General features: G+C 42.6%; 2 protein-coding genes across 4 annotated transcripts in view; both read left to right on the top strand.

Annotated features, from left to right (window-relative positions):
- The first annotated feature begins 8 nt into the window (after positions 1–8).
- On the top strand, positions 9–19352 carry MATN3 (matrilin 3). 2 transcript variants are annotated; one of them, XM_019657199.1, is made up of 8 exons: positions 9–306; positions 5088–5654; positions 8227–8352; positions 9111–9236; positions 11013–11138; positions 14019–14144; positions 15716–15826; positions 18527–19352. In XM_019657199.1, the coding sequence occupies exons 1-8, from the start codon at positions 84–86 to the stop codon at positions 18580–18582; spliced, it is 1461 nt and encodes a 486-aa protein (XP_019512744.1). In that variant the 5' UTR covers positions 9–83; the 3' UTR covers positions 18583–19352. The 2 variants fall into 2 exon arrangements, with proteins under 2 accessions (XP_019512744.1, XP_019512828.1); XM_019657283.1 differs by lacking the exon at positions 14019–14144.
- Positions 19353–21561: 2209 nt separating this feature from the next.
- The window catches only part of WDR35 (WD repeat domain 35), a 57709-nt gene continuing 53545 nt past the window's right edge, over positions 21562–25725 (top strand). For both annotated transcript variants that reach the window (XM_019653651.1, XM_019653732.1), the window contains exons 1-2: positions 21562–21706; positions 22376–22493. In XM_019653651.1, the coding sequence (XP_019509196.1) occupies positions 21683–21706; positions 22376–22493 (142 nt within the window). In that variant the 5' untranslated portion in view covers positions 21562–21682. The remainder of the gene's footprint in view (positions 21707–22375; positions 22494–25725) is intronic.

Below are 25725 nucleotides of genomic sequence, written 5' to 3' on the forward strand. Positions count from 1 at the left end.
CGCGGGACCTTTAAATCGGCCGCCCCGGCGCCGGGCCCGGGCCCGCGACCGACTGAGCGAGCGAAGACCCGACGCCGGACACCATGGCGCGCCGCCTCCCGGGACTGCTCCTGCTGCTCTGGCCGCTGCTGCTGCTGCCGCCGCCCCCCGCGGCCCCCGCCAACCTCGGCCCCTCGGCCCGCCCGGCCTTCCGGAGGCTGGGGACCCTCGGCCCCCGGGGCAGCCCAGGGCGCCGTCCGGCTCCCGCCGCCCCCACCGGCGCGCCCTACTCCTGGGCCGGCCAGCCCGGCGGGGCCCGCAGTACAGGTACGGCCCGGGCGGGGGGGGCGTGGCGCGCCGGGGGAGACACCCTGCAGGGAGCAGAGGGGGAGGGTGGGGGGGCCGGGGACCCGGGCGCGGAGCTGCTCCTTCCATCGCAGCCGGAGCCATCGTGGTGCGGGAGAAAAGCATCCCCTCCCCGATGAATCCCATGGGGAAACAGGTCCAGAGAAGGCAGGGAGATGCTTCAGGTCACTGCTGGTCAGGGCTAGGATTTGGGTCTCCTGAAGCCCAAACTGCAGCAACTGCCCCCTCAGGATAGGGCAGCTGTGGGATCACGGGCGCCTCCCAGCTCTCCGTCCCAGTCCTTACCTCTGGCCCACCTGAACAAACCCTTCTGAGAGTCTGCTTTTAGTTCTCTAGAAATAGCTCCATCTCTGTGGCCCCAGATCAGTGCTTGACCCTTCCTGCCCACCTGCAAGCCCTCAGGCTGCCTCAGTCCCATCTAGGAACTGGACCAGAATTCAGACTCTCCAGTCCGGGCTTGGGGTGTGAGGCCAGGAATGAAACCCAAGTTGCCCCCCTGGATGCCCAGGACCTGTCTTGTAACCATCCTGGTCTCAACCTCTGTTCTCCTGCCCTTGACTTACATGTTCTGCTTCAGTACACTGGGCCCCAACCCCTACCTGTGCTCTCAGGTCCTCAAACACCCAAGACGCTTTGGGTCTTTGGTGAACAATTCCTTTTCCCTTTCGGGTCAGTAGTTAGTTCCAGTGGCAGAGCACATCCAGAGCAGCAGAGCTGGACGATCATGTCACAATCCCTAAGAGCCCATATGGGAAACTGAGCCTTGTCCAAGTGAAGGGACCGAGTCAATCAGTGTCAGAGCCCAGAATAAAACTCAGGGGTCGGAAATCCCAGGAAAGGGTCTTTCCACGGCGACAACCTACCAAATTCTTAATGTGGTTTACATGAGATTTAATCTTCATTACCCAAACTCCAGCTTCAGTCTTGCTGGACAGAGGCTGCACCAAACCATTTTCTGGGTGTCCAGTCTCATGTGGCTAGTGATGCTGCATGCCTCAGGTTGATTTGTGCCGTCTGTCCCCTCCTTTCTGGATAATGTTGAGAAAGATCACCAGGATTCTTTCCCGCACCAGCCCCGTTGGGCAGGATTGGAAATGGCAACAGCATTGTCATTGAGCCAGGACATGCCAGGGTTCACAAGGGTTAAAAATCAGCTAGCTGGTTGCTCCTGGCCAGGAATAGGGGGAAAGCCTTTCTTCTAGAAGTTAATCTTACCGCTGGTCCTGACCCACCTTCCTTGTGAATAGGACTGGGAGGGGGAGGAAGGATTTTGCATGGGGTGGACATGTTCCCCCTAAGCAGCCTTGGTCCTTTATTATCTGGAATCCAAATTGATCTTGAATGATAATCCTTTAATAGACATCACATTCCATCCTTTCCCAAATTCCCTCCCTTTTCTTTTTTTTTTTTATTTTTAAAGATTTTTTTTTTTAAATTGGGGAATTGGGGGATAACAGCGCTGGGGAATTGGGAGGAAGGGGAACAGACAAGTTGCTGTCGTTTTGTTCTTCAGTCTAGTTGTGGAGGACATTGCTTCACTGGCCCAAGTTGGCACCATCATTGCGCTCTTCCCTGGCGAGGCAGATCAGTCGCCGGCTTCTGGACGGCCGCTCACTGCGGCTGCTGGCCGCTCACGCTGGCTGCTGGCTACACACGGTAGCCCATGGCAACCCACTGCCACAGGGACTGCAGCCCACGCCGTCGCCGGCGACTCATGGCAGCCCAGCTCCAGGTTGAGCTGTTGTTCAGCATCTTAGCTGTGGAGGGCAGTGTCACTGGCCCTCACATGTGGGATCCGAACCGGGGCCCTCTGGCATCCCAAGCGAGTTCTTAACCATCGCGCCACTCGGCCGGCCCACCTCCCTTTTCAACCAAATATTGCTAAGCTTTGCTAGCAATTTCTGGGCTTTTATTTCTAGCATAACTATCAGAAATCGGCAATATTGTGAGTATGGAAACATCTTAGGAAATTCAGATTCTCACTTTCTTGGTTTCTGAGAATCCAAGTGCTACTGCCTATTAAAGGGGAGTAAGATTCAAAAGCAATTAATGATGGGGCAACTAATAATTCCCAGGGGGATCGGAATTAGGAAGTAATCAGATGATCACAGAATTTCCTGCCATTCATATCAAGCCCCCCTGTATGTCTATTGCTGTTGCTATAAGTTACCATGAAATTGGTGTCTTAAAAACAACACATTTCTTATCTAAGAGTTCTGTAAATCAGAAGTCTGACGCTCATCTCACTGGGCTAAAATTAAGATGTCAGCAGGGCTGTGTTCCTTTTGGAAGGCTCTAGGGGAGAATCGGTTTCCTTGCTTTTTCAATTGTGGAGGCTCCTCTTATTCATGGCCTTCCCCTCTATTTTCAAAGCCACCAAAAGCAGGTTGAGTCCTTCTCACATCTCATCCCTCACATCTCCTCTTCAGCCTCCCTCTTCTGCTCTTAGGGACCCTTGTAATTACATTAGACCCACTTGAATAATCCAGGGTAACCTCCCCATTTTAAGGTCTTTGACTTAAACACGCCTGCAAAGTTTCTTTTGCCATCTAAAATAACATGCTGACAGTTTCTGGGGATTAGGACATGGACATTTTCCGGGGAGGGGGGTGCATTATTCTGCCCACCATACCCTTGTAACTTCACATAGAAGATCCTGTGTGAAGACCCAAGTGGAGAAAGAAGGAATCAGACATATTTACTTATAAGAACATAACCTTGATATTAATACGGGCACTGATTAGGTGTTGGGGAAAGCATTGTCAAATATGGGGTTTATATCATCTTGCAATTTTCCTCTTACTCCTGTTAATGCAAAAATACCTAGATCCATCTCCAGGAAGAACTTTCAATATGTGTTTTCTTCCTTGCTCCTGGTCCATGGTAATCAAGGGGTGAAGTGAAATTCTGGAGTTGTTTTTTTGAAACAGACTTAATTCCTTTTGACTTAACTAAATACACGACATGCAGCATATTTCAGGCTAGTGGCTGAAAGTCAACAAACAAGATGTTAACTAGGTACATGAGATAATGTTGATTTTTGTGATGGAAAATGTTGCCTCCGAGAAAGGCAACCATGCAGTGAAAAGCACCCCAGGCAGGGAGTCAGGAAAGCTGGATCAATCCATGTTCTACCACCTTCTAGTTTTTATGGCTCCCTGAGCCTCGGATTTCTAACCTGTAAAATGGGTATAAGAACAATCTCTACACCTCCGACTTCATAGGGTTGTTGTGTTGGTACCCTGTGATGTCTAAAGTGTTAGTGGAAGTAGGGTATTATTTATTTTCTTAATTGAATGCCTCCAGGAAGCAGGACAAAAGGATACTTTTCAATTTTTAAAAGAAAACCATAGGGAAACATAATTATTATCTCAGATAGGGCTGCTTCTGTCATCAACTGCTTAGCATATGAATTTATTTTGAATCCACCCTTTCCCCCTACTCACTGGGTGAACTGCCTTAGAGTGGCATCAACTTCCAGCCCCTATTAGGAAAGGAAAGAACCTTGATTGATGCTTCATGCACAAGGATCTTGTTTTTATTTATGCTTGGTGTGTATGATGAGTGTGTGTGTGTGTGTGTGTGTGTGTGCTGGGAGAGAAGGAGGAATGACTTGAAAAAGACTTTTTTTTTTTTTAGCTGAGCCATCCTGCCACCTGTTGGCAGCTCAGCTCGGGCCAGGAATTGAACCTCTGTTGCTCAGAGCTCAAACTCTTGAGCGAGCTCTTAACTAGCTGAGCCACTCGGCTGGCCCCAAAAGACATTTAGTAACTGGCTTCTCTTTTAGCCAGCCCTGCCGTGTGGCCTTGATGGCTAGGAGAGGAAGGAGTGCCAACTTAGATTGGTGGGGAAAAGGATAAGAAAGATAGATAAAAAACAAAATTGACTGTGTTTCTACAATGTGTCAAGTACTTTTGTGTAGGAAAGATATAAGTTCCTTGAGGGCACGGAATCTGGCTTATTTGCTTTTTTAACCCGAGGGCTTAATACATGGTAGGCCCTCAAAAACTTTTGCTGAATGAAAAAAATGAAAGAGAGGTGACTACGAGTTTGATGGGGCAGTGGGATAGATACCAAGTTGCAATCTCTGCTTCCTAAAACAAGTCACATTCACAAAATTGGAAGTGGAACAAACGTGGATCAGATTAAGTTGTTATCCCTCTTTCTACTTTCAACTTAGTTCAGGCTGGCTGGGCCCAGAGTTCACCAAACATGAGGGAATGACCAGATGGGGGAGATTTGGGCTACTCCGGATCAGTGTCCACCCCCATGGAAGTGGGCGGGGCAGAGTGTAGTGGGGCAGCCCTGGAAGTTCGTTCAGCTTCCACACTGCTGAGGGACACTTTGTCCCATTGCGTCAGAGAGCCAAGGTGCCCACTAAAGGCCTGCAATCCATTCATTCCTGGGAGTCCAGAGGAACTCTGGGAGCAAAACTTGAAGCAAAGGGGTGAGGTTCTAAGTGAAATTTCCAGTCTCCACCAGCCTCTAGGTGAGATGTCTGGGGACACTTCATCCTTCTTTGTGAATTCTCACTAGGAAATTCTGAAGGCCTAGGTGTTTTCAACATCCGGGGGGCAATGATCTTGGGGGAACATAGCAGACAGTGGGGCATTTGGAGGTAGAGGCTGCAGCTTTGCCTGGCCTCCAAGCCCAGAGATCTCCGCAGGTGAGGAATTGCCCCATTTCTGATTATGGTCAGATCGCTGCTTAGTCATGTCTGTTCCCCACACCTTTCCTTGCAGGCTTTTGCAAGAGCAGGCCCTTGGATTTGGTGTTTATCATCGATAGTTCTCGCAGTGTAAGACCCTCAGAGTTCACCAAAGTGAAAACCTTTGTCTCCCGGATAATCGACACTCTGGACATTGGGGAGGCGAACACGCGGGTGGCAGTGGTGAACTATGCCAGCACCGTGAAGATTGAGTTCCAGCTTCAGACCCACTCAGATAAGCAGTCCCTGAAAAAGGCTGTGGGGCGAATCACACCCTTGTCTACAGGCACCATGTCGGGCCTGGCCATCCAAACAGCAATGGAGGAAGCCTTCACAGTGGAGGCGGGAGCTCGGGGCCCCAGCTCCAACATCCCTAAGGTGGCCATCATCGTGACAGATGGGCGGCCCCAGGACCAGGTGAACGAGGTGGCAGCTCGGGCCAGGGCATCGGGTATTGAGCTCTATGCGGTGGGAGTGGGCCGGGCAGATATGGAGTCCCTCAAGATGATTGCCAGCGAGCCCCTGGACGAGCACGTGTTCTACGTGGAGACCTACGGGGTCATTGAGAAACTTTCCTCTAGATTCCAGGAAACCTTTTGCGGTAGGTCTTTGCTTTTAATTAGAAAGGATGTTATTGTCAGACATGAAATTATGAATCTAGAGAAAAAAAAATTTTTTTTTTGGTGGAAATTTTATAGAAAACTGAAATATAAGCAATGCTTTTTTGAGTGTTTTTTTTTTTTACCAACTTAAACACACTGTTGGGTTAGAAATATAGAGCTGCCTTATATGTAACTTGGTTTGCTCATAAAATCTCTGTGTTTGCATTAGAAATGTGCAGGTCTGGAAATATCCAGGATAAATGATCCTGCTGTTCCCTGATGGGGTCAGAAAAAAAATAAAAATAAAAAATTCAAAACGCCTCTCTTCTCCCCTCTGCCCACCACTACATTCCCGCCCCCCCCGGCCCCCCAGATATTTTCTTTAGTTTTACCATCTCTAGATTTCACAGAACTCTGCCTGTTTGCCTGCAGAAGGCAGGGCCCAGCGTCTGCCCACAAGGATCAGCTGGCCTGTGTTCCAGTGTAACTGGCAATCAGAGAGACATTTAGTGAATACCTAGTTTTCAGGTTTGGCTCCTTCTCTGATTGTTCTTATGGAGGGGCAGGGTTAGGAGTCAGGGCAATTGGGATTTCAGCTCACTTCACAGGTCGAAGGAGCAGGATTTTTTTTTTTTAAATCATTCTGTGACAGTCCTACTTTTTTCTTCCTTTAGGCTGAAGTTTGAAATTGGAATTTTTAGCATGGATTAGCCAAACCCATGAATATGAATCCATTCAAGGCTGGAGATTATTGTTAGTCACTGATCAGAATGATGAATCTGTGGGGCTCATACTATTTTTAAATTTTAATTTTTAAACTTGTTTCTTTCCTCCCTCCCTCCCGCCTTCACTCACTCCTCTCTCTCTCTCTCTCTCTCTCTGTCTCTCTGTCTCTCTCTGTCTCTCTCTGTCTCTCTCTGTCTCTCTCTCTCTCTCTCTGTCTCTCTCTCTCTCTCTCTTCATGCTTTATTTTATTTCATTTGGGGATAATCTTCTGAAGCCCTCTATAGAATTTTCCAAGCAGATGTGGACAAATTTCTAGTTCAGGTGAATTTTAAAACGTAAATACCTTTTGCTGTATAATCTATTCCATATTTATGTATTCAACATGCATCTATTGATTTCTGATGGTACAAAGATATAGTTAGTCCCTTTGTACCATCAAACAATAGTCTCGGGGTGGGGATGAGACAAACAAGTGAACCAATAATTACAACTGTAAATTTCAAGGAGACTGTATATCTAAATTAATGGAAAACTGAGCAATCACCGGTTTGTCAGGAAATGGGAGATGAAGTCTTGGTCTGGAGCAAAGTTTGGCCTCATCTCAGCAAGACCTGCTGGGATCCCCTCGTCTTTCCTGTTCTAGGACACTGGGCTTTCACAAGCGGTCATTGGCTTTGGTGGCATCCACTTGGCATTCATTGGTTTCCCCAAAGAAAATGGCTTTCTTTCTCCCAGGAAAACCCCCCATGCTTGTGGGTGAGAGCTTTTCCATAGAGACTTTGGTCTGTGACAAAGTTGGGTCTCAAAGCTAGCACCTGGGATTGGGTTTGAATGCCATAAAGTAACAAGTGGTGAGTGGCAAACTTTTCCTCTTGTACAAAAGACCTGCTTGTTCTGGGGGGAAAATGTCCTCTCTCTGGAAAAAAAGGTTGAGGAGAAGCTTGTCCATCGGCTGGAAAGATCATTCCATGAAATGGCGCTTCTTGGGAAAATATTAGCTTTGTCTTGTTGCCAAAACAGTGGAGGCTGGGTTACCTGCCGCAGGGGTAACCTTCTCCAACAGTCCTCCATGGTTTCTCAGAAATGACTAAATTCATTGATTATTCAAAACGTCTCACTAAGAAAACAATCCAATGCGATATAATTGGCTCTAGAAGGGAAAAGATGGAGATGCAGTTTAGCTAATGTAGTCTCATCTATTCTGTTCTTTCTTTTCTTTTTACCTGTTCTCATATAGCCTATAAGTTTATTCTTGCTGTTATTAGATGCCCTGAAGTTGCGTATGTATACATTTGTTGTATATTCACAAGACAGGTACCTGTATTGCCTTCCACCATGCAAATATGCATTGCCGCCCAGCTGTGAGTACCAGGCCTTGAAGAATGCCTGTGTGTGAATTCTGTTTAGACACAAACTATAGAACCCTTGGAAGGCAGATTCTGGCTGTAGTGGGCCAACTAGCTTATAGAACTTCAGGAAGTACCATATTGTTCTCCCCATTTCTTGCTTTGGAGAAGCAAAAGTCTTTTTCATGGGCAGGTGGATAAGTTGAATGAATATCAGGTTGTGTGACCCAGGTAAATGTTTGGCTTCAGCTCCAAGTTCAAATTTCTCGTTCTCCTTTGAGAAAGTCGACAAGATCTGTGATTTTAAATTAGTAGCATTGCTGGTTTCGGAGCGGTGTTTCTAATACACTTCAAGGCAGAAGCAAGTAGCTAGTTTTTACAGTGAGCTAAAGATAGGCTTGGAAAGAAACCTGAGCGCGATGTCTTTTTGACATGGGAGAAAGTGCCTGAAATGTTGCTTACGTGTTGACACTGACTGTTGTCAACTTCCTTTGCACAGCTGTGGATGCATGTATGCTGGGCACACACCAGTGCCAGCATGTGTGTGTGAGTGACGGCGATGGCAAGCACCACTGTGAGTGCAGCCAAGGATATTCCTTGAACGCCGATAAGAAGACGTGCTCCGGTGAGGCCTGCTTACTGTGGTGGCTGACTAGAACTCATTTGGGGACCTTCTCTTCCGGTTTTGGACGGGCCTTACGCTTTCCTCCTAACTGCCTTTTGGCTGGTTTACTGTTGCTTATCAAAAGTTTCCTCGAAATGGAGCATGAAAAGAAAAGGGAGATAATATGTAAATCAGCCTATTACAGTACTTACCACTAGTTTTAGAGAAAAGGATTAGTAGGGAAAAGGGCTAGTAAGGAAGAATGCCAACATTCTCAGTCCTTTCGAGGGTCTGGAATGTTTCCTGGATTTTATTTAATTAAATACAAGCTGTCCTTTCTCCTCTATGATCACAGGTGCTTATGGAATCTAGAGGAAGAAAATTTAGAGAGGCCCTCACAATCGGGTGTATGAGCACTCACATACAGTCAATAAAGAAGGGGAATTAGGTCCATTAAAAAAAACAAACATCCTAGAAAAAAGGTTTTGAGAGGAAGAAAATTTAGAGATCATTTAATTCAACCTACCCATTTTGTAGATAGTGAAGCTGAGACTCAAAGAAGGGAGAAAACGTACCCATGTCATAGGGTCTGTTAGGGAAAGAGCCAAGACTAGAAAGTTGGTTCCCAACTTCCAGCCCAGTAACCTTCCCCTTGTGCCAAGCTACCGCTTTTTAGCCGTGTGTGTGTGTGTGTGTGTGTGTGTGTGTGTAGTGTGGTGCGTAATTATTTGTTTAGCACTTTTCCATGTGTTCACATTTGTCCTGATCATTTTTGATAGCTATTGATAAGTGTGCTCTTAACACTCATGGATGCGAACAGATCTGTGTGAATGACAGAACTGGCTCTTACCATTGTGAATGCTATGAAGGTTACACCTTGAATCAAGACAGGAAAACATGTTCAGGTAAGTGGGGGGAAGAGGCTTTACTATTGCTACCTCCCTGTCTACCTAAGCTCCCTGGCCAGGCTTGGAGGGGTAGGTCACACTGACAGGGAACTTGATCTGTTTTCCTCTGTTGCCGCCCTTGGCTTTTTCCATTTCTAAGTCTTGTTAGAAAAGGTAGCGTGTATGCATCACGGCCCACATGTGTGAGTCGCTGTTCTTTCCCTTCTCTGTACACAGCCCCAACAGTCCTTTCCAAATGCTAAAGGCAATTTAATAAGTTAAAGTCAAATAACATCCCACAAGATATTTATTACGTACAAAGGGAACACAGTAACTTCATAGCGGGGTAACCTGGTGGACACCACTTCAACCAAATGATCCAAGTTAACATCAACAGTAGTGACACACAGTGACATCATGCATTTCCTGACAAGATGTACTGAGGACACAGCAGCGTTTCTGTGGTATTCTTCCTAAAAATTCAGAATCACGAAGAAATGTCGGAACCACCAAAAACGGAGAGGAAAGTAATTTTCCAGAACTTTTCAAAAGTGTCAAGGTCATGAAAGACAAAGAAAGACTGAGCAACTATTATAGATCAGAGGAGACTAAGGAGATGTGACTATTTAATACAATGTGGGTCCTGGATGGGGTCCTGGACCAGAAAAGGGACATCAGTGGAATAATGGGCAAAACTCAAATGATTAATTAGATTAGTTGATCAGTAATGAATTAATCTGTAGATTAGTTAATAGTGTTGTGTCTGTTAATTTCTTGGTTTTGATTATTTATACCATGGGTACAGAAGATGTTAACATTTCGGGAAACTGGATGAAGAACAGGAACTCTTTGTACTATTTTTGCAACTTTTTCATGTGGCGAAATTATTTCGAAATGAAACGTTTAAAAATAAAAAACAGTTTGGGGCCGGCCGAGTGGCTCAGTTGGTTAAAGAGCTCGTGCAAAGTTTGAGCTCTGAGCAACAGCGGTTCGATGCCCGGCCCGAGCTGAGTTGCCGCTGAGCTGCCAACAGGTGGCAGGATGGCTCAGCTAAACAAACAATCAAAAATAAAAAACAGTTTAAAAATATGTCAGTACTGAGTGACAATTTGGGTCTTGAGTTCTGATGTTGCTCTTGAATCAGTTGGGTCTCCTTTGGACTCAGCTTCCTCATTATAATAGGAGAGGGCTGAGGTATAATTCCTTCCAACTCTAACTCTATGTACTTCTCTCTTTTTTTTTTTTTAAAGTAGACTCCTTTTTTTAAAATTTATTTTTATTTTTATTTATTATTATTATTTTTTTAGCTGAGCCATCCTGCCACCTGTTGGCAGCTCAGCGGCAGCTCAGCTCAGGCCGGACTCGAACCGCTGTTGCTCAGAGCTCAAACCCTTGAGAGAGCTCTTAACCAACTGAGCCACTCGGCTGGCCCTCTATGTACTTCTTAATCTAGTGTCATTAGCCACACGATGGTTAGTATCCCTCTGATTCAACATAAATACAAATAAACCTAAAAGGAATGCTTTAGAAAGTATTTAAGAGATACTTAGATGATAAAAACACAATATAGATGACTTTGAAAAGGAGATGGGGAAAGTAGAAGAATATTGTGCGTGTAGGATTTTGTTTAACTCGGCTAATTTCTAGTAAGAGCACATAGTCCTGATGGCTTTGAAAGGTTTCTCATAGGCTTTCTTCTTACATATTTCTAGCTGTAAATAAGATCTGTGTGTATGGTTAATAAAAGACTTTTCCGCTTTTAATTTCATTTCAACTGGACTTTTTTTGTGGCAGCTCAAGATCAATGTGCTTCAGGGACACATGGCTGTCAGCACATTTGTGTGAGTGACAGAGCTGGGTCCCATCACTGTGAATGCTATGAGGGCTACACTCTGAAGGGAGATAAAAAAACCTGCTCAGGTAAGGCCCACTCAACAATCTCTTTTATACGTGACTCTTTCTGTTGTAGTGAAACCAACTTGCAAATTTACTGAGAGAGAGTTACTTCAAGGTAATTTAGAGAATCGGGCTTCAGGCAGCCTACTGTTCTTCTAGACTAAGGCACATGTTGCTCAGAGGGCAGTGAGCTCACTAGATTCTACAAACATGGTTGTCTTCAGAGAATTGCATGGAAACGGGTAGGGAGTGGGGGGATATGAGGAATCTAATTGAATGTAGGATCCTTATCCAGGAAAATTTTATGGCTCTGGACACTGGGCGCTTGTAGAGCAAGCAGGAAACATCAGAGGAAATCAGCTGGACAGAACCCATTTGGTGTGATAGGCGGAACTGATCGTTTTCCAGTTAAAACTTGGCCTGGAACTTTCCTGTAACCTTAATGTTAAAGCTGGATCGTGTTAGTAAAGGAGGCTTTGTAAATGACTGAATTAGACCCACACAGATCTTCCAGTAAGTTTAAAGCAAGCCATTCCCTGACGTGTTTTAGATGATCAATCTTTGGTGAATCCGAGCCTTCTGACTTGGCTAGCGAGCCCGTGCCAGAACACTAATACTCATTAATTTGATTTAAACTCACTGGCAGAACAGGGTGACATTTATAACGTAAAAGCACTCCTCAGAGAAATTCCTAGCTCTCCAGGTGGTGTTTAGTTTTGACATATTCAATATATATTTTTTTACATTTTACGTATATTTTCCTCTCTCTTGACGAAATATATTAGGTGATCTTTTCAAGAGGGATGAAGGGAAATGGCATCTCACCAATTCCATCTTTTAAAAAACTGAGATGGATGAAAGAGTACTAAGCACCTATTTTGTTCCCAGGACTGTGCTAAGCACTCTGGGGCTATAAAGAAGCATACATTTCTGCCTCTGAGCAACTTACAGGCTGGGTGTAAAGAGAACCAACGCCTTAAGAAAGCAGAGATTAAGTAGCCAGGGAGAGAGACTGACTGTAACTAAGGGCTGTGGAGGCTGGGAAGCGACACAGAAGGGATGGGATGGAGGTGGGCCTTAGAGGATGGTGAAGGTTTAGATGGAGGAGTGGAGAGGTGGCGAGGGCAAGGGGAGTGGCTTGTGCAAGGGGGCAGGACTAAGTCACGTGGGGTAGAGAGGACTCATGGCTGCACTTCCCAAACCTTTACAAGTATCCCACTTGGTACTGTAAGCTGCCAGGAACATTGAAGACCTGGGAAAAGGAAAGAAAAACAAATTTACACTTAAATTAACAGATATTATGGAATAAAATGGAACATTTTGTTTAAGAAAACTCCAGAAAACATCAAAGAAAATTTTCAATCAAGGCAGATGACTCCAGGAATACCCCCAGATGACAGCACCCTACTATATGCATGCACGGTTCTAGGCATTTTGGACACAGACATAATCACAGAAAATTTATGAGGGGACTGAGGCATAGACAGATTAATGAACTTGCCCTCGGTCACTCAGCTAATGAGTACTTGAGCCAGGATTTGAACCCAGACACTTGCTCTCATGGTTATATATGCACTAAAATACTAAGCTATACTGTCTTGTGGTTCAAAGCACAGGATAGCAAAGGGAGATAGAAGAGAAAGACAAGATGGCAGAAAGTATTTATGTATTTTAGAATAATAATGGAATGTACTCTAAAGCTGGGGTACTTAACACGGGTCAGCTCCCCTCTAATGGCCTGCTTTCCCCTTGCTGGACAGTACGAAGGCTTCTAAATTAAATGTGGAGGCCCTGATCAGAGGCCAGGGATGGAGGCATGTCCAGTTGTTATCTCTAGAGTCGGCTGCTAAACTGGGAGGAGGGGAGGAATGAAAGTTTCTATTAGGCATTTTGCTGGAACAATCTGAATTATAGTGAGGATGGGGGCTCTCAGCGTTAAAGCTGGAAAGACACTTTATGGGTAGATTATACAGAGCCTTGCGTTTCATGCAAAGCTATTTTATAGGTAATAGTGAGCCTTGGAAGGTTTTTGAGCACAGAATGACACTTAAGAGAAAAATTGGAGACGAACAAATAAACTAGTTTGGCCCCTGTGATGGCAGAGGAAGAACCTATGTGTCCCAGGAAGCCTTTCTGCATTTGCTAAAGGAGAACTGCTGTTTTCATTTGTCCCGGGTCACTTGGGTCATGGGACTAGTATGGTACTTTTTTCTGCTCCCCACTCAGATTTGGTCAAACTGTCTCGCTCCATGAAATGTATTTACTTATGACAGATAATAGATACTTCACTATCCAGCCCTATACATCACCATTTTTCTCTTTATCTGCACACGCACATGCATGCACACGTGCATGCGTGCGTGTGTGTGTGTGTGTGTGTGTGTGTGTGTGCATGTGTGTAGGTCAGTGTTTTCTGTTCTACTTTGTAACCTATCAAAGGCAGACGCTTGGTCATTGGAGTCCGTTTTGTGCAGCATCAAATTTAGCTCCATGTGCACATAGATTTCTAGTAATAATTTTGGTGGTGGTGAAGATCTGTAGTGGAGATGTCGGAGGCATTGATGGTCATCAGGAAAGGCAGAAGGTAAGCTCTGGAAAAGAATCAAGCCTCAGGCAGCCCCAGTGCTGCGGGTAGGACACCAGAGAAAGGTACCCCCAGATATTGGCCAGAAATAAAAAGGAAAGGGGTGTATGCAGTAAAAGGTGAGGCGAAAGGGATGTGAGATATGGGGAAGGAAATCAGGCTGCTTCTGAAGCCGAGAGAATTGTCGATGAGTGACGGATTCCTTCTCAACACTTGTTGGGACCAAACAAGAGCTTTTTTTCTCCCAGAAGTCTGTGTTTGGTTTTCTGTTGTAATGTAATTTGTGTGACTGTTTTCTTGCCTGCACCGCTCCTGGTCAGTTCGTGACAAGTGTGCTCTGGGCTCCCATGGTTGTCAGCACATTTGTGTGAGTGACGGGGCCACGTCCTACCACTGCGATTGTTACACCGGCTTCACCTTGAATGAAGACAAGAAGACATGTTCAGGTGAAGACCGCTCCTTTCATCCTATTTCGTTGGGTAGGACCACCTAGGAGGAAGCCTGCCTCTGTCCAGGTCGGAAGTACAGTTCTGAGTTTTCTTCCTGGCTGGAATCCTCCAGGGGTTCCCAGTTGTCATCAAAATGAAACAATTCTAACTCCACCATCAATCATTCTTCCCTCCGTGATCTGGTTCATCCTCTCTCTAATTTGAAAGGAAAATCACTCTTGAGTGTGTTTTCTACTCCTGGAAGGTGGGGATTCCAGCATGATTTATCATGGCGTAGGCACTGGCCTTATTTGTGTGGCCATTCACTTATTTATTTGTTCACCAAGTGTTCATGGAACTTCCGTTACATATCTAGTACTCCGTTAGGTCCTGTGGAAGGAACTGGAGACCAATCAGTGTGTTTTAGTTTGTAGTGTACAAGTCTTACACTTTTCTTAAATTTATTCCTAAATATTTAATTCTTTTTGATGCTATTGTGAATGGATCCATCTCTCAACTTTCAATTGCGCTACATCCCAATTGTCCAATTTTCTATGGGGTGTGTTAATTAGAATATGCCACTGAACTTGTAGTCTATTGTGTTGGGTAAGATACATTGGGAAAGTATCCTAAGTACCAGCTTTATACTCTGTATGGGGATGAGGGGCACGGACTTGGTTTTTAGTAGCTGCTTTCTGGTTTACTAACTGACTGATTGTGGTGGGATGTGAGCTGGCCATCCCTCAAAGGTTCAGTAGGATTTGGACAGGGAGATAGAGTATATTTAATCAAGTGAATTGATGGTCCCCCAGCCCTCTGTGATATCTTTGGAGACTGTGGGAGAAAATGTAGGATCAAAGGATCACTCCTGATCCTCAGGCAATAGCACTACTCAATTGGAAGATGATACATTAGTCTTCAGACCTGAGAAGTTACTCTCATTTCTATTAGGCAACTTTAGGGGCACTTGAGTAGGAATAGCTGCCTCACTGAACTACAGAAAGAAATAGGAGTTAGTGTCATTCTCCCAGGTTCTCTGCTTAAATGTCAATGCAAACCTGAATTTTTAGTTCCAAAGTATTTATGGGTAAGAATTAGAACTCTCAAACAATTCAATAGAATAATAGCCTCTATAGAAAATCAAGAATTATTAAATTTTAATCCTTGAAATATTTTGGCTAAATAGAGGTTTTCCATCTTTTCATTTTTTAAGGAGGACACAGTATCATGAGAGTAATTGTCTTATGTCTGCATTCTTCGCTTCCTGCTATACCATCCTTTAAAAATGTTACTTTACATCATGGAAAATTTCAGACAATCCCAAAAGTATAGAGAACAATATAATGAGCTCTCACATAACCATCATCCAGCTTTGACAATTGTAAACTTGCCCTCAACATCTCCTAATTCAATTTCTTCTGTGACATTAGCATTCCCAGCTATTTTCTCCTTTTTGTGTGCTCTTATATCCTTTTACCTTCTGGAAGCTGCATTTAGGTAAGTGTTAAAAATGGAGCTATCGCACTGTAGATTTCCCGATTTACTGTTTCTAATTAGCTGTAACATTTTGTGGACTGTCATTGTCATAGCCATTGAAGAAGCACGAAGACTCATCTCCACAGAAGATGCTTGTGGATGTGAAGGCACACTGGCATTCCAGGATAAGGTCAGCTCGTACCTGCAGAGACTGAACACTAAAAATATCCTTTCTGGAAAGTTTTCTGCTTTTGCTTAAAGCCAATTGTGCTACATCCCCATTGTCCATTTTCTACAGGGTGTTTGTTTGTTTGTTTAACTTTATTGGGGAACAATGTGTTTTTTTTGGGAACAATGTGTTTTTTCCAGGACCCATCAGCTCCAAGTCAAGTTGTTGTCCTTCAATCTTAGTTGTGGAGGGCGCAGCTCAGCTCCAAGTCCAGTCGCTGTTTTCAGTCTCATTGTGGGGGGGCACAACCCACCATCCCATGCTCGAGTTGAGCCTGCAACCTTGTTGTTAAAAGCACATGCACTCTAACCGACTGAGCCATCCGGCTGCCCACCGGCAGCTCAGCTCAAATCACTGTCTTCAATCTAGTTGTGGAGGGTGCACCTCACTGGCCCATGTGGGAATCGAACTGACTACCCTGTTGCTCAGAGCACTTGCTCTAAGCAGCTGAGCCACCCAGCTACCCTCTAGAGGGTGTTTTAGGTAGTACAACTGAGCCAAACATTTTAGGATATTCCACAGGATAAGGGCCCTTATTCCTTAAGTTTTAAGATGAACAGTAGTAATACTGTGCAGCTTTTCTTTTTTCTTTTTTTCTTTTTTCTTTTTTTTTTTCAGCTGAGCCATCCTGCTACCTGTTGGCAGCTCAGCGGCTGCTCAGCTCGGGCTGGACTCGAACCGCTGTTGCTCAGAGCTCAAACTCTTGAGCGAGCTCTTAACCAACTGAGCCACTCGACCGGCCCTCAGCTTTTCTTTTTTAAATTTAGACTTCTTTTTAAATGTTTTAATAGACCATTTCACCCATTTAATATTTGGTTGTAAAAGCTGCTCATTTCTTTCTCTAGTGCTTTTCCATGGCAGTATATGCTCCTAATTGAGCTCTTATTAACAGATGGAGCTATTGTGCTGTGATTACTTAATATGGCTTTTTTAGTTCAGAATCTGCACATGCACAGAATGAGTCAGCTGATTAATGGGGTGTGATAGCTCAGATGGCACATAGTTGTATATTTTGGCTAGACAAGTTGGTCAAAAATCAGATTTCAAAATGTAATGTGGTACCATCTCAGAAACTTTCAAAATTAGTTCTTTAGCCAAAAGGAGTAATTCAGGAAAGGTACTTTTTCTCAGCACAGCTCAAGTTAACTACACTGTTCCTGGGGATCTTAAAGGAATGGTATTTAAATTGTGATAGGGATACCCTAGGAGTATGCAGACTTTCAAGAGGTATGCTGTGTGTGTGTGGAGGGGAGTGAAGGTGGTGGACAGAAAGTTTTAAAGGGATCAGTTTCCAAATCCTTCACTTCCTTAAACTGATCTGCCTAAAATGCTACTTGGGGTCAGTTGGCATTCTGTTTTCCCATCCCTCACTTCAGTATCACCATTCTCTTAACTTTACACGTGAAAGGCATACATACATCTCCTGTAGCCTGAATCTTACTTACTAAGGTGAATTTCTTGGAAAAGTAAAATCTCCAGAGAGCCAAACAAAGGACAATTCAACAGTTTTTCAAATCAAAGCTTTATAAACACTGCTCCCCCAATCCATGCCATTTAGAGATACCTTTCAAATTAAATGGTATCATTTATTTTTTAATGATTTTATGTCAAAATTTTAAATTTATTTGTTGTTTGGATCCATTATGTTCTCATAATAGTTGTAATGATAGCTCAATCCAGATGATTAAAAAAAAATTAGGACCTTTTATGGCTAAAGAAAATTAACTTAAAGGTAATTTCAATATAAATGTGTGTGTGTTTTTTTTTGTTGTTGTTTAAGTTTACTTCAAAGAAGTATAATAGAGTGATCAAGACAAGATTTCCAAGATTCAAAGTAGAATAAAATTCTGTGGAGAAAGTAGAGAGGAAATACAAATTCAAAGAAATGCAAATTCCTTTATTTTAAATATTTTATTTTAGAAGAATGATACTAGATATCAATACAGTATGGTATTAATATTACATGGGATACAGTTGAAAGACTAATTTGAATTTTATTTTAGAGAGTCAATAGTTACAACATAGCAGAAATTTCATATTTTGTTACTAAACTTATGAAAATGTTCATATAATTTAAATTGCACAAAACATCACTTATGTGTCAAAATTTTAGGAACCTATGAGCAAAAATGTTTGAAGACTACTGCTTTATATCATGCTCTCTAAAGAATAGAATTTCCAAGTTTTAGATTACATTAGACTTTTTTTTTCATGCGGGAGTCAAACTGGCAATCTTGCTGTTAAGAGTGCACGCTCTATCCACTGAGCCATCCGGGCGGCAGCTCAGCTCAAGGTGTGACGTTCAGTCCCAGCCGCAGGTGGACGAAGCCTACCATGGAACAGGCAATCTTGTCATTAGGAACACGTGCTCTCACCACCTGAGCCATCCTGCCACCTGTTGGCAGCTCAGTGGCAGTTCAGCTCGGGTGCAGCTCGGGTGAAGCTCACTGGCCCATGTGGGAATCGAACCAGTGACCCTGTTGCTCAGAGCTTGTGCTCTTAAGCAAACTCTTAACCAACTGAGCCACTGGGCCCGCCCTACATTAGACTTTTGATGTGAAAGCAATTTCACTCTTTTTCTTGATTTACAATATAACGTGATTATTTTCTTTTATCTTGTATTAAAGTGTTTAAAAGGGTATTTATGTTTTCTAATATCTAAAAATAAATGCTGTTGGCCTTAACAACTAGCCACTTGATGACATTTTGGAGAAGTTGCAAGCAAATGAATATGGACAAATACGTCGTTAAATTGCTCAAAAATTTCACCTGGAAATATGGAGAACTTTGTGTATTTAATACTTTTGCATACTCCAATGTTCCTGCTAATAACTTGCCATTATAAATGCTTGAATATTACTGGATAAGTAGTTTGAGGATCTTCTGGGGAATCAGTGTCATTTTTCTAAGGAAATAAATATCCAGGTCCTCACTCAAAGCAAACTATAGTGTCTCTAATCTATGACTGTGAAATGGTTGGTAGGGAGTAAATGAAAAGTTTAATATTTCTTTATTTACTAATTGAGCCATTTAATTTTTAAATGTTTATGTTAGTAAGATAACTGTTATATTTACAATGGGAACTTTTGATCTATTTTCTCTTGTTAGTATTTATAGTATAAACCAGCCTTATTACGGACAGTATAAATTGTACAAAGTATTTACACATAAAAAGTTCCTTTAATTAAATTGCGATGAATAGAATTTAGAACTGTTTCTTTAATACTTTTTTTTTTTGCTTATTTTTTTGCTAATTATTGAAGCTGTGATCAGGGGATATATAATACATATATCTAAAACTACTTAACACAGATCTAGTGAATATTACATGCCCTTTTAAATTCATCCTGATGTTAGAAAGGATACACAACTAAAGACTTCAGTTGTGAATTAAGAGTGTTATAACTTCTTACCAAAGACAAAAAAATCCTAAGTTTACTTTAGGATCCAGTCAATAAAATTATATGTTTATAAATATTGCTATAACAAGAAAACCTAATGTTATCTTTTTAAATGTTAGTGATAAGCCTAACTTCTTTTCATTTACATATTTGATAGTTATAATTTTTTTCAGCTTTAAAGCTTATAACTTTTAGAAGAAAATCTTTTAAATTGTGTACTACTCAATTCTTTTTTTGGGGGGGTTGTATTGTCTTTAGTATAATAAAAAGTATCTTCATATGTTATTGTCATGCTTTTTTTGGTGACTTATTATACCAATTTTGTCTTTTAACATATTTCCCTCAATTAAGCTGAATTAACAATTGGTTAAATATATAACAGTTTCTGGTCAAAGAACACAATGTTGTGACTCTATCATTTATTCTCATGCTCTTAAGGTTAAGAATGTAAGTTCAGGTTAAATAGAAAGGCTTTAGTCAAGAATGTTATGGGAGAGGGAATAAAACAAAATTATCTAAATTTAGATAAAATGATGAAAATACCTATGTGCCTGAAAAGCAAATGTAACCTACAGATGTAAACCCAGAAACAGTCAAAACTCTAAAATCTAAACTTTAAGGGGACGAAATGAAAAATCCAAGGCAGTATATATTATATGAAACATGTATTGTTATTTCTCAACAATGTTGAAAGAACATGACATAGAGCAGTATTATTTCCCAAACTTATTTGAGCACAGAACCAGTAATCTATATTAATATATCACAGAGCAATGGTGTTATAGAAGGAATAAATGAGAACTCACATGCCAAGAACTAGGAAAAGGTATTTAGAGATGATTTTTCAAGAGTGTGACCATTAGTAACTAGCTTCAACTAATTATGTCTTAAATTTGACTGGTTGGTTGGAATAACCCCATCTTAGATAATACTCATTTGCTTCAAGGGTCCACTATAGGGATCCTGTGAGTAGGTATCAACGTATCTTAGGAATTTAGTTTATTACTGAAAAAACAAATACACGTACATTTGAAAATAAACACATATAGTATCTGAATGGGATGGGGATTAAGTTTGGAAAGAATTTTCCAGGGAGACGATTGGTGCGATGTTTGGGTAGGGTTAGCCACAATTGGCCAATGGGGTAGGAACATGACAGGATATATAAAATGGCCTTGGAAGCAGAGAGGAATGGCGGGATGCAGAACGTATACCGGCATGCTTAGAGTGGGAGTACCATAGGAAAGATATTTTAAGACTGAAGGAAGATCTGATTTTAGCTGGGGTTTATATTTTATAGGAAAGGCACGAGGACCATTGTAAATTCTTGAGTGTTCTGGGTGAGGCAATAGACTCAGGTCAAAGATTTGAACTTTATTTGTCTGAGATGGGAAAAGGCTAGGTGGGGGAATTAGCTACTGTGTGCATAAAGTACATACTAGATTATACAAATCAACAGTGGTAGCCACAGAATATGGTGAAAGGGAAAACCAGAGATAAATAAAAAATGGGTGAGATAAAATTGCACAGGAGTTTGTGCCCTCTGCCTGAAATTGTGGTGCTTTTAACTCTCCAGGGATTCAAAAAGGAGAAATGAAGAGAGAACGTAGGAAAGAGAATATAGAACAGTTGACTCCAGGTGAGAAAATAAGAAACACCTCAATTATTTAAAAATGGAAAGCTATGCCCCAATGGCAATTACATGCTGTGATGGCCCAAAGGTCATATATATTCTTTTTATAAGGACCCTTGGGCTGCAGTAACAACTTAAATAAGCTGTTAAAAAGTTCTAAAACAAACAGAATAAACACAAACTCCGACTCCCAAATTGCTCCAGAGGGTTCTCCAACCCTCAAAGGCGTAAGGGTAGGTTTGCAAGCTCTGAAAACGCATGTTTGCACTTTCATTTGCCCGAAGGCGCCAGCCTACCAAATGCAGTTAATGACTTTTCCCTTTCAACAACGTTGGGACTTGGGGGCTTGCAAAATACCCAACCATTGTGACCTCATTTGAATGTGCGCCTTTCCTCCCAAATTGATTCTGACACCTCATGAGTGTTTCACCGCGACCATCCAAGGTGTGGCGAGTGCTCCTAGCCCGCTGGGACTGAGGGCATCCGAGGCGATGGGGCAGGGCGCTCAAGGTCGCCGACCCGGCCCCAAGCGAGAGTAGAAAAGCCCTTGAAGCAGAGACCAGGCCAAACCACAACATCCGCCCCGCGACCCCCGCTCCTACGAGCCCCGCGACGTCCGCGCAGGCGCACGACGCCCGCTGGCCGAGGCGCGGTCGACACCGGAAGTACCCCACGGCGCCCCGGATGCAACTGGGCGGCGGCGGTTGCCTGGGCGACGCAAGCTTCAAAGAACCGCTCGTCCTGGCGATTGGCGACTGAGAACGAGTTTCCAGTTGCGGGCCTAGACGGCTGGGGTTGTCATCTCCGGCCTCCCAGGATGTTCTTTTACCTGAGCAAGAAAGTGAGTTTTCCGGGGGGCTCCCAAGTTCTTCCTTCGTTCCCGCATCCCGAGGGAGAGTCCCAAATCCCGCCCGCGAAGCCAGGGGTCCTGATCGCGGCTTCGCAGTCCCTCCCCAACCTTCCTGCCTGGTCCAGCATCAGACCTCCTGCCCCCGGTGCCTGAGTCCCAGAGAGTCCTTGGCGGAGCCAACAGCCCTCTCGCACGACTGTGTCCCATTCCTGCCCCCGGCCGGGTCCTTTTGCGTCCGTCCCCATCTTTCCTCCACCTGTTGATGATCCAGGTGACTTAAATTCTTTGGCCCATCACGGGTCACCGAGCAAGAGAAAAATACTACCCAAAGGGTAGCCTAAGTGTCGCGTGTGGAAAGGGAATTTGGACGGATGGTACGGATTTATATCTCCATGTCCCCCTCCTCCCTTTTAAAAATCTGTCAGGCGACTCCCCCGTTGGGTTCCTCCGTAGTCGCTGCCCTTGTGTGCACTTTTTTCTTTTCCAAATGGTAGGGCCCCGCGCAGATCAGTGGGACTATGTCCGTTTTTGTAACAATTCACATTTCTGCAAGGCCGACCCTTTTTCATTTTGGGGTCATTTTCTTCAGCCTTCATCTCCTGTGGACTCACTTCCCAACTCCTTCGTGAAGTCTTGTGAGTGGCTGTGGTTGCTTTTCAGGTTGCCATTCCTAATAACGTGAACCTGAAATGTGTATCTTGGAACAAGGACCAAGGATTCATAGCATGTGGTGGTGAAGATGGATTACTGAAAGTTTTGAAATTAGAGACACAGACAGGTAAATATATGCAAGCCCAAATGTCTGAACTTGGTAGAAAATTGGCTCATTTGTTTCAGAGTTGCTCATGTTATTGTCAGTATGCAATTTTAATTTTTTAAAAGGGACCCCCTCTCCACTCCAACACAAACACTTTGTGGTGTTTTTCTAGAGTGTTTTTGCAATTAAATTCAGAGAATATGAAGAATAAACGCCAGATGGCTTTTGCTGAAGTTATTGATGGAAAGTGAAAAAGAATGAAGAATGAAAACCGAGTCACCGTGTTGTCTGTGCTATGTCTGTTTATTGGGCTATTATATCTTATTAGGAGTCTCATAAAAATGATGTGTCAGCATTTCAGTGAGGTCCCAGAACCTTATGTTTTGGCAGATTCTGTATAGGTCTTTGTCCTCCTTTCTGCTTGTCAGATGTGTTAATGATTATGCACCATGTTCCCAAGAATAGAAAATGGGATTTAAAAAAACCCCGTTTTTTTATTAATAAGTCTCTTGTGTTTACAGCTTGATTTCTCCTTTTCTAGTTCTCTGGAATCATAGCAAACAGTTTCACATATGTTTAGCATCCCTAGTGTTGTTCCAGATTGGAGATCTAGACAGTCCCCAATTTAAGATGGGGATCTAGATAAGGAGATTGGAGTTGGAATCTCAGCTCTGCCCTAAGATTACTGAATGACTTTCGGCAAGTTGCTGAATATCTCTGGGCTTTAGTTCACTCTTTTGTAAAATGAGGGGTTGAACTAAAGTCCCTTTTGGGATCCGTACAGCATTGCTTCTCAAACTTTATCAGGCATAAGAATCATCTGCTGATGTTGTTAAAATGGGGATTTCTGCGCTGCAGCCCCAGATGGGATCTGAGAATTTGCATTTCTAGTGATATTGGGAATGCTGGTTCTCAGACCCCAGTTTGAGTAGCATGCTTTACAGCTTTGAACATGTATTTATAAGTATTTATTGAGCACTTTCTATGTACAGGGTGTTTAACCTTTGCTATTTCATTTGACTTCACAATAATCTTGAGAGGTAGGTATTCCAGATGGGAAAACTGAGGTGCCGATCAGTTAATAACTTGCCCAAGGTCACACAGCCAGTAAAATCCCAGACAGAGCTGGGAATTGAAACTACCTTTGTCTCCCTTTCAAGCCCTTGTTTTTAACCAGTGCACAAGGGCTCATGAACAGCCTAAGCAAACAGAATAACTGTTTTGATGTGTTAGATTAATTATATGAAATAAAAGACAGATTTGGACGGTAGATACTTATGTACCAATTAGAGTTTGGCTTCTGATGTTTAGTAATTTAATCTCCCAGTGTTTTGGTTTTCTTAACTGTCTTAAAAGAAAATAATTTTTCTCTGTTATGTTTTTTATAAGTATATGTATATGTTTGTAGGTATATTTATATATACATTTTTATTTTCCTTAAAATATGTAGCAAGTTTTAGTTATGTTAAGAAATGCATTCATGATGTTTAACAATGAAGGCTTTTCAAGAAAAAAAATTACTTATTTTTCTATTCCTCACTTTTAATGAAGTGGGGTTAGAATATTTTTTGAAATTAGTGAGCAAGATGGAAAAATAGATTCTTGAGAAGAGTGGAAAATGGAGTAAATTATTTGTTTTGGCTCTTCATAGCGATTATAAATCATGTTGGAAGAGATAAATAGGAGAAATGTGGCTGGAAAATTCTAACAAAATGGTGCATTGTAGTTAATAATAATAGCTGTACTGTAGCACATCCCTCCAGTAACAACCACTGGATGCCACATGCCTTCTACATGTCAGGCACTGTGCTGTGGTAAAGAGGTGACATTGTAAATGCTGTTTTGGAGCTTATCTACAAAATAGTTAAGTGATTAGCATTCATCAATACGTACGACAACCCTCTACATCAATAAAACATCTTCTATAGTGTCATGGTTTTTTTTTTTTTTTTTAATTTTATTGGGGAACAGCCATGGTCATTGGTTACATGTTGCTTTCATGCTACAATGGCATAGTTGACTGTTTTAGGGAGGGTGCAACTCACAGTGGCCCATGTGGGGATCGAACCGGCAACCTTAGTGTTATCAGCATGATGCTCTAACCAACTGAGCTAACTGGTCCCCCCTGCCCCGCCCCGACATTGTTTTGTGAGCAAAGAATATTTTTCATACTTTTAAAAAGATACATGTTTCGTGAAAGTAGAGTTTTTTAGCATCAACTTTTATATTTCCCATTCTCACAAATGTTTAAGAATCTAAAATTCTTACAAAGACTTCATAATTTTTCCTATGCCGAGCACTCCTGCCTCATCGTATATGATTCTGCTCTAATTCAACCACATAGGCCTTCTTTTCAGTTTGTCAAAGGCTCTGCGCTTCTACCCAGGGCCTTTGCATGTTCTCTCCCCTCGCCTGGAATTCTCCCTTCCTTTTTCTACCCTGCTGGGCTATCTCCAGTTTATCCCTCAGTCTCAGCTTAAATATAATTTTTTTTTTTTCACAAACCCATGCCTGGTTCTCCTTTCCTCTGATCTAAATTGATCTCCGTCTTTTACTATGCCTTTACTTCTTCAGTTTATAATTACACACACACACACACACACACACACACACACACACACACACATACATTTATGTTGGTATGTGAGTGTGTATTTAATATCTGACCCCTCAGTAGACTACAGGCTCTCTGAGAGGAGAGGCCTTAACTATTTTGTTCATAATTTTATATCCAGAACCTTCCACAGTGCATAGCACAGTGTAGGCATTCAGTAAATATTTGTTTAATGAATGAATGAGTATAAGACCTTGCCAAATCTAGTAAAAACCGGTTTTCAAAATCTTTGCTTTTTGATCCCTCTTATACTTTAGAGTTTTCGATCTGTGTCATAAATATTTCTATTTGTGATCTTTTGGGAAGGAATAAGTAGTAATAATAATTACTAAATATTGAATATATTGAGTAAAAATGTTCTTTTATGCATTTTGCTTTCTTTTGCCAGAATATCTTTGCAAGGGGGTGTGTATTATTGTCCATGTTTCCACCATGAGTAAAACAGGTCATAATGAGGCATGCTTTTTATTTATTTATTTATTTTTTAATTTAAAAAAAATTTTTTTTTTTTAAAGATTTTTATTGGGGAATTGGGGGGATGGGAACAGTGCTGGGGAATGGGGGAAAGGGGAACAGACAAGTTGTTGTCGTTTTTTTGTTCTTCAATCTAGTTGTGGAGGGCGTTGCTTCACTGGCCCA

Source organism: Hipposideros armiger, unplaced genomic scaffold, assembly GCF_001890085.2.
Source record: "Hipposideros armiger isolate ML-2016 unplaced genomic scaffold, ASM189008v1 scaffold_0, whole genome shotgun sequence".
Lineage (NCBI taxonomy): Eukaryota > Metazoa > Chordata > Mammalia > Chiroptera > Hipposideridae > Hipposideros > Hipposideros armiger.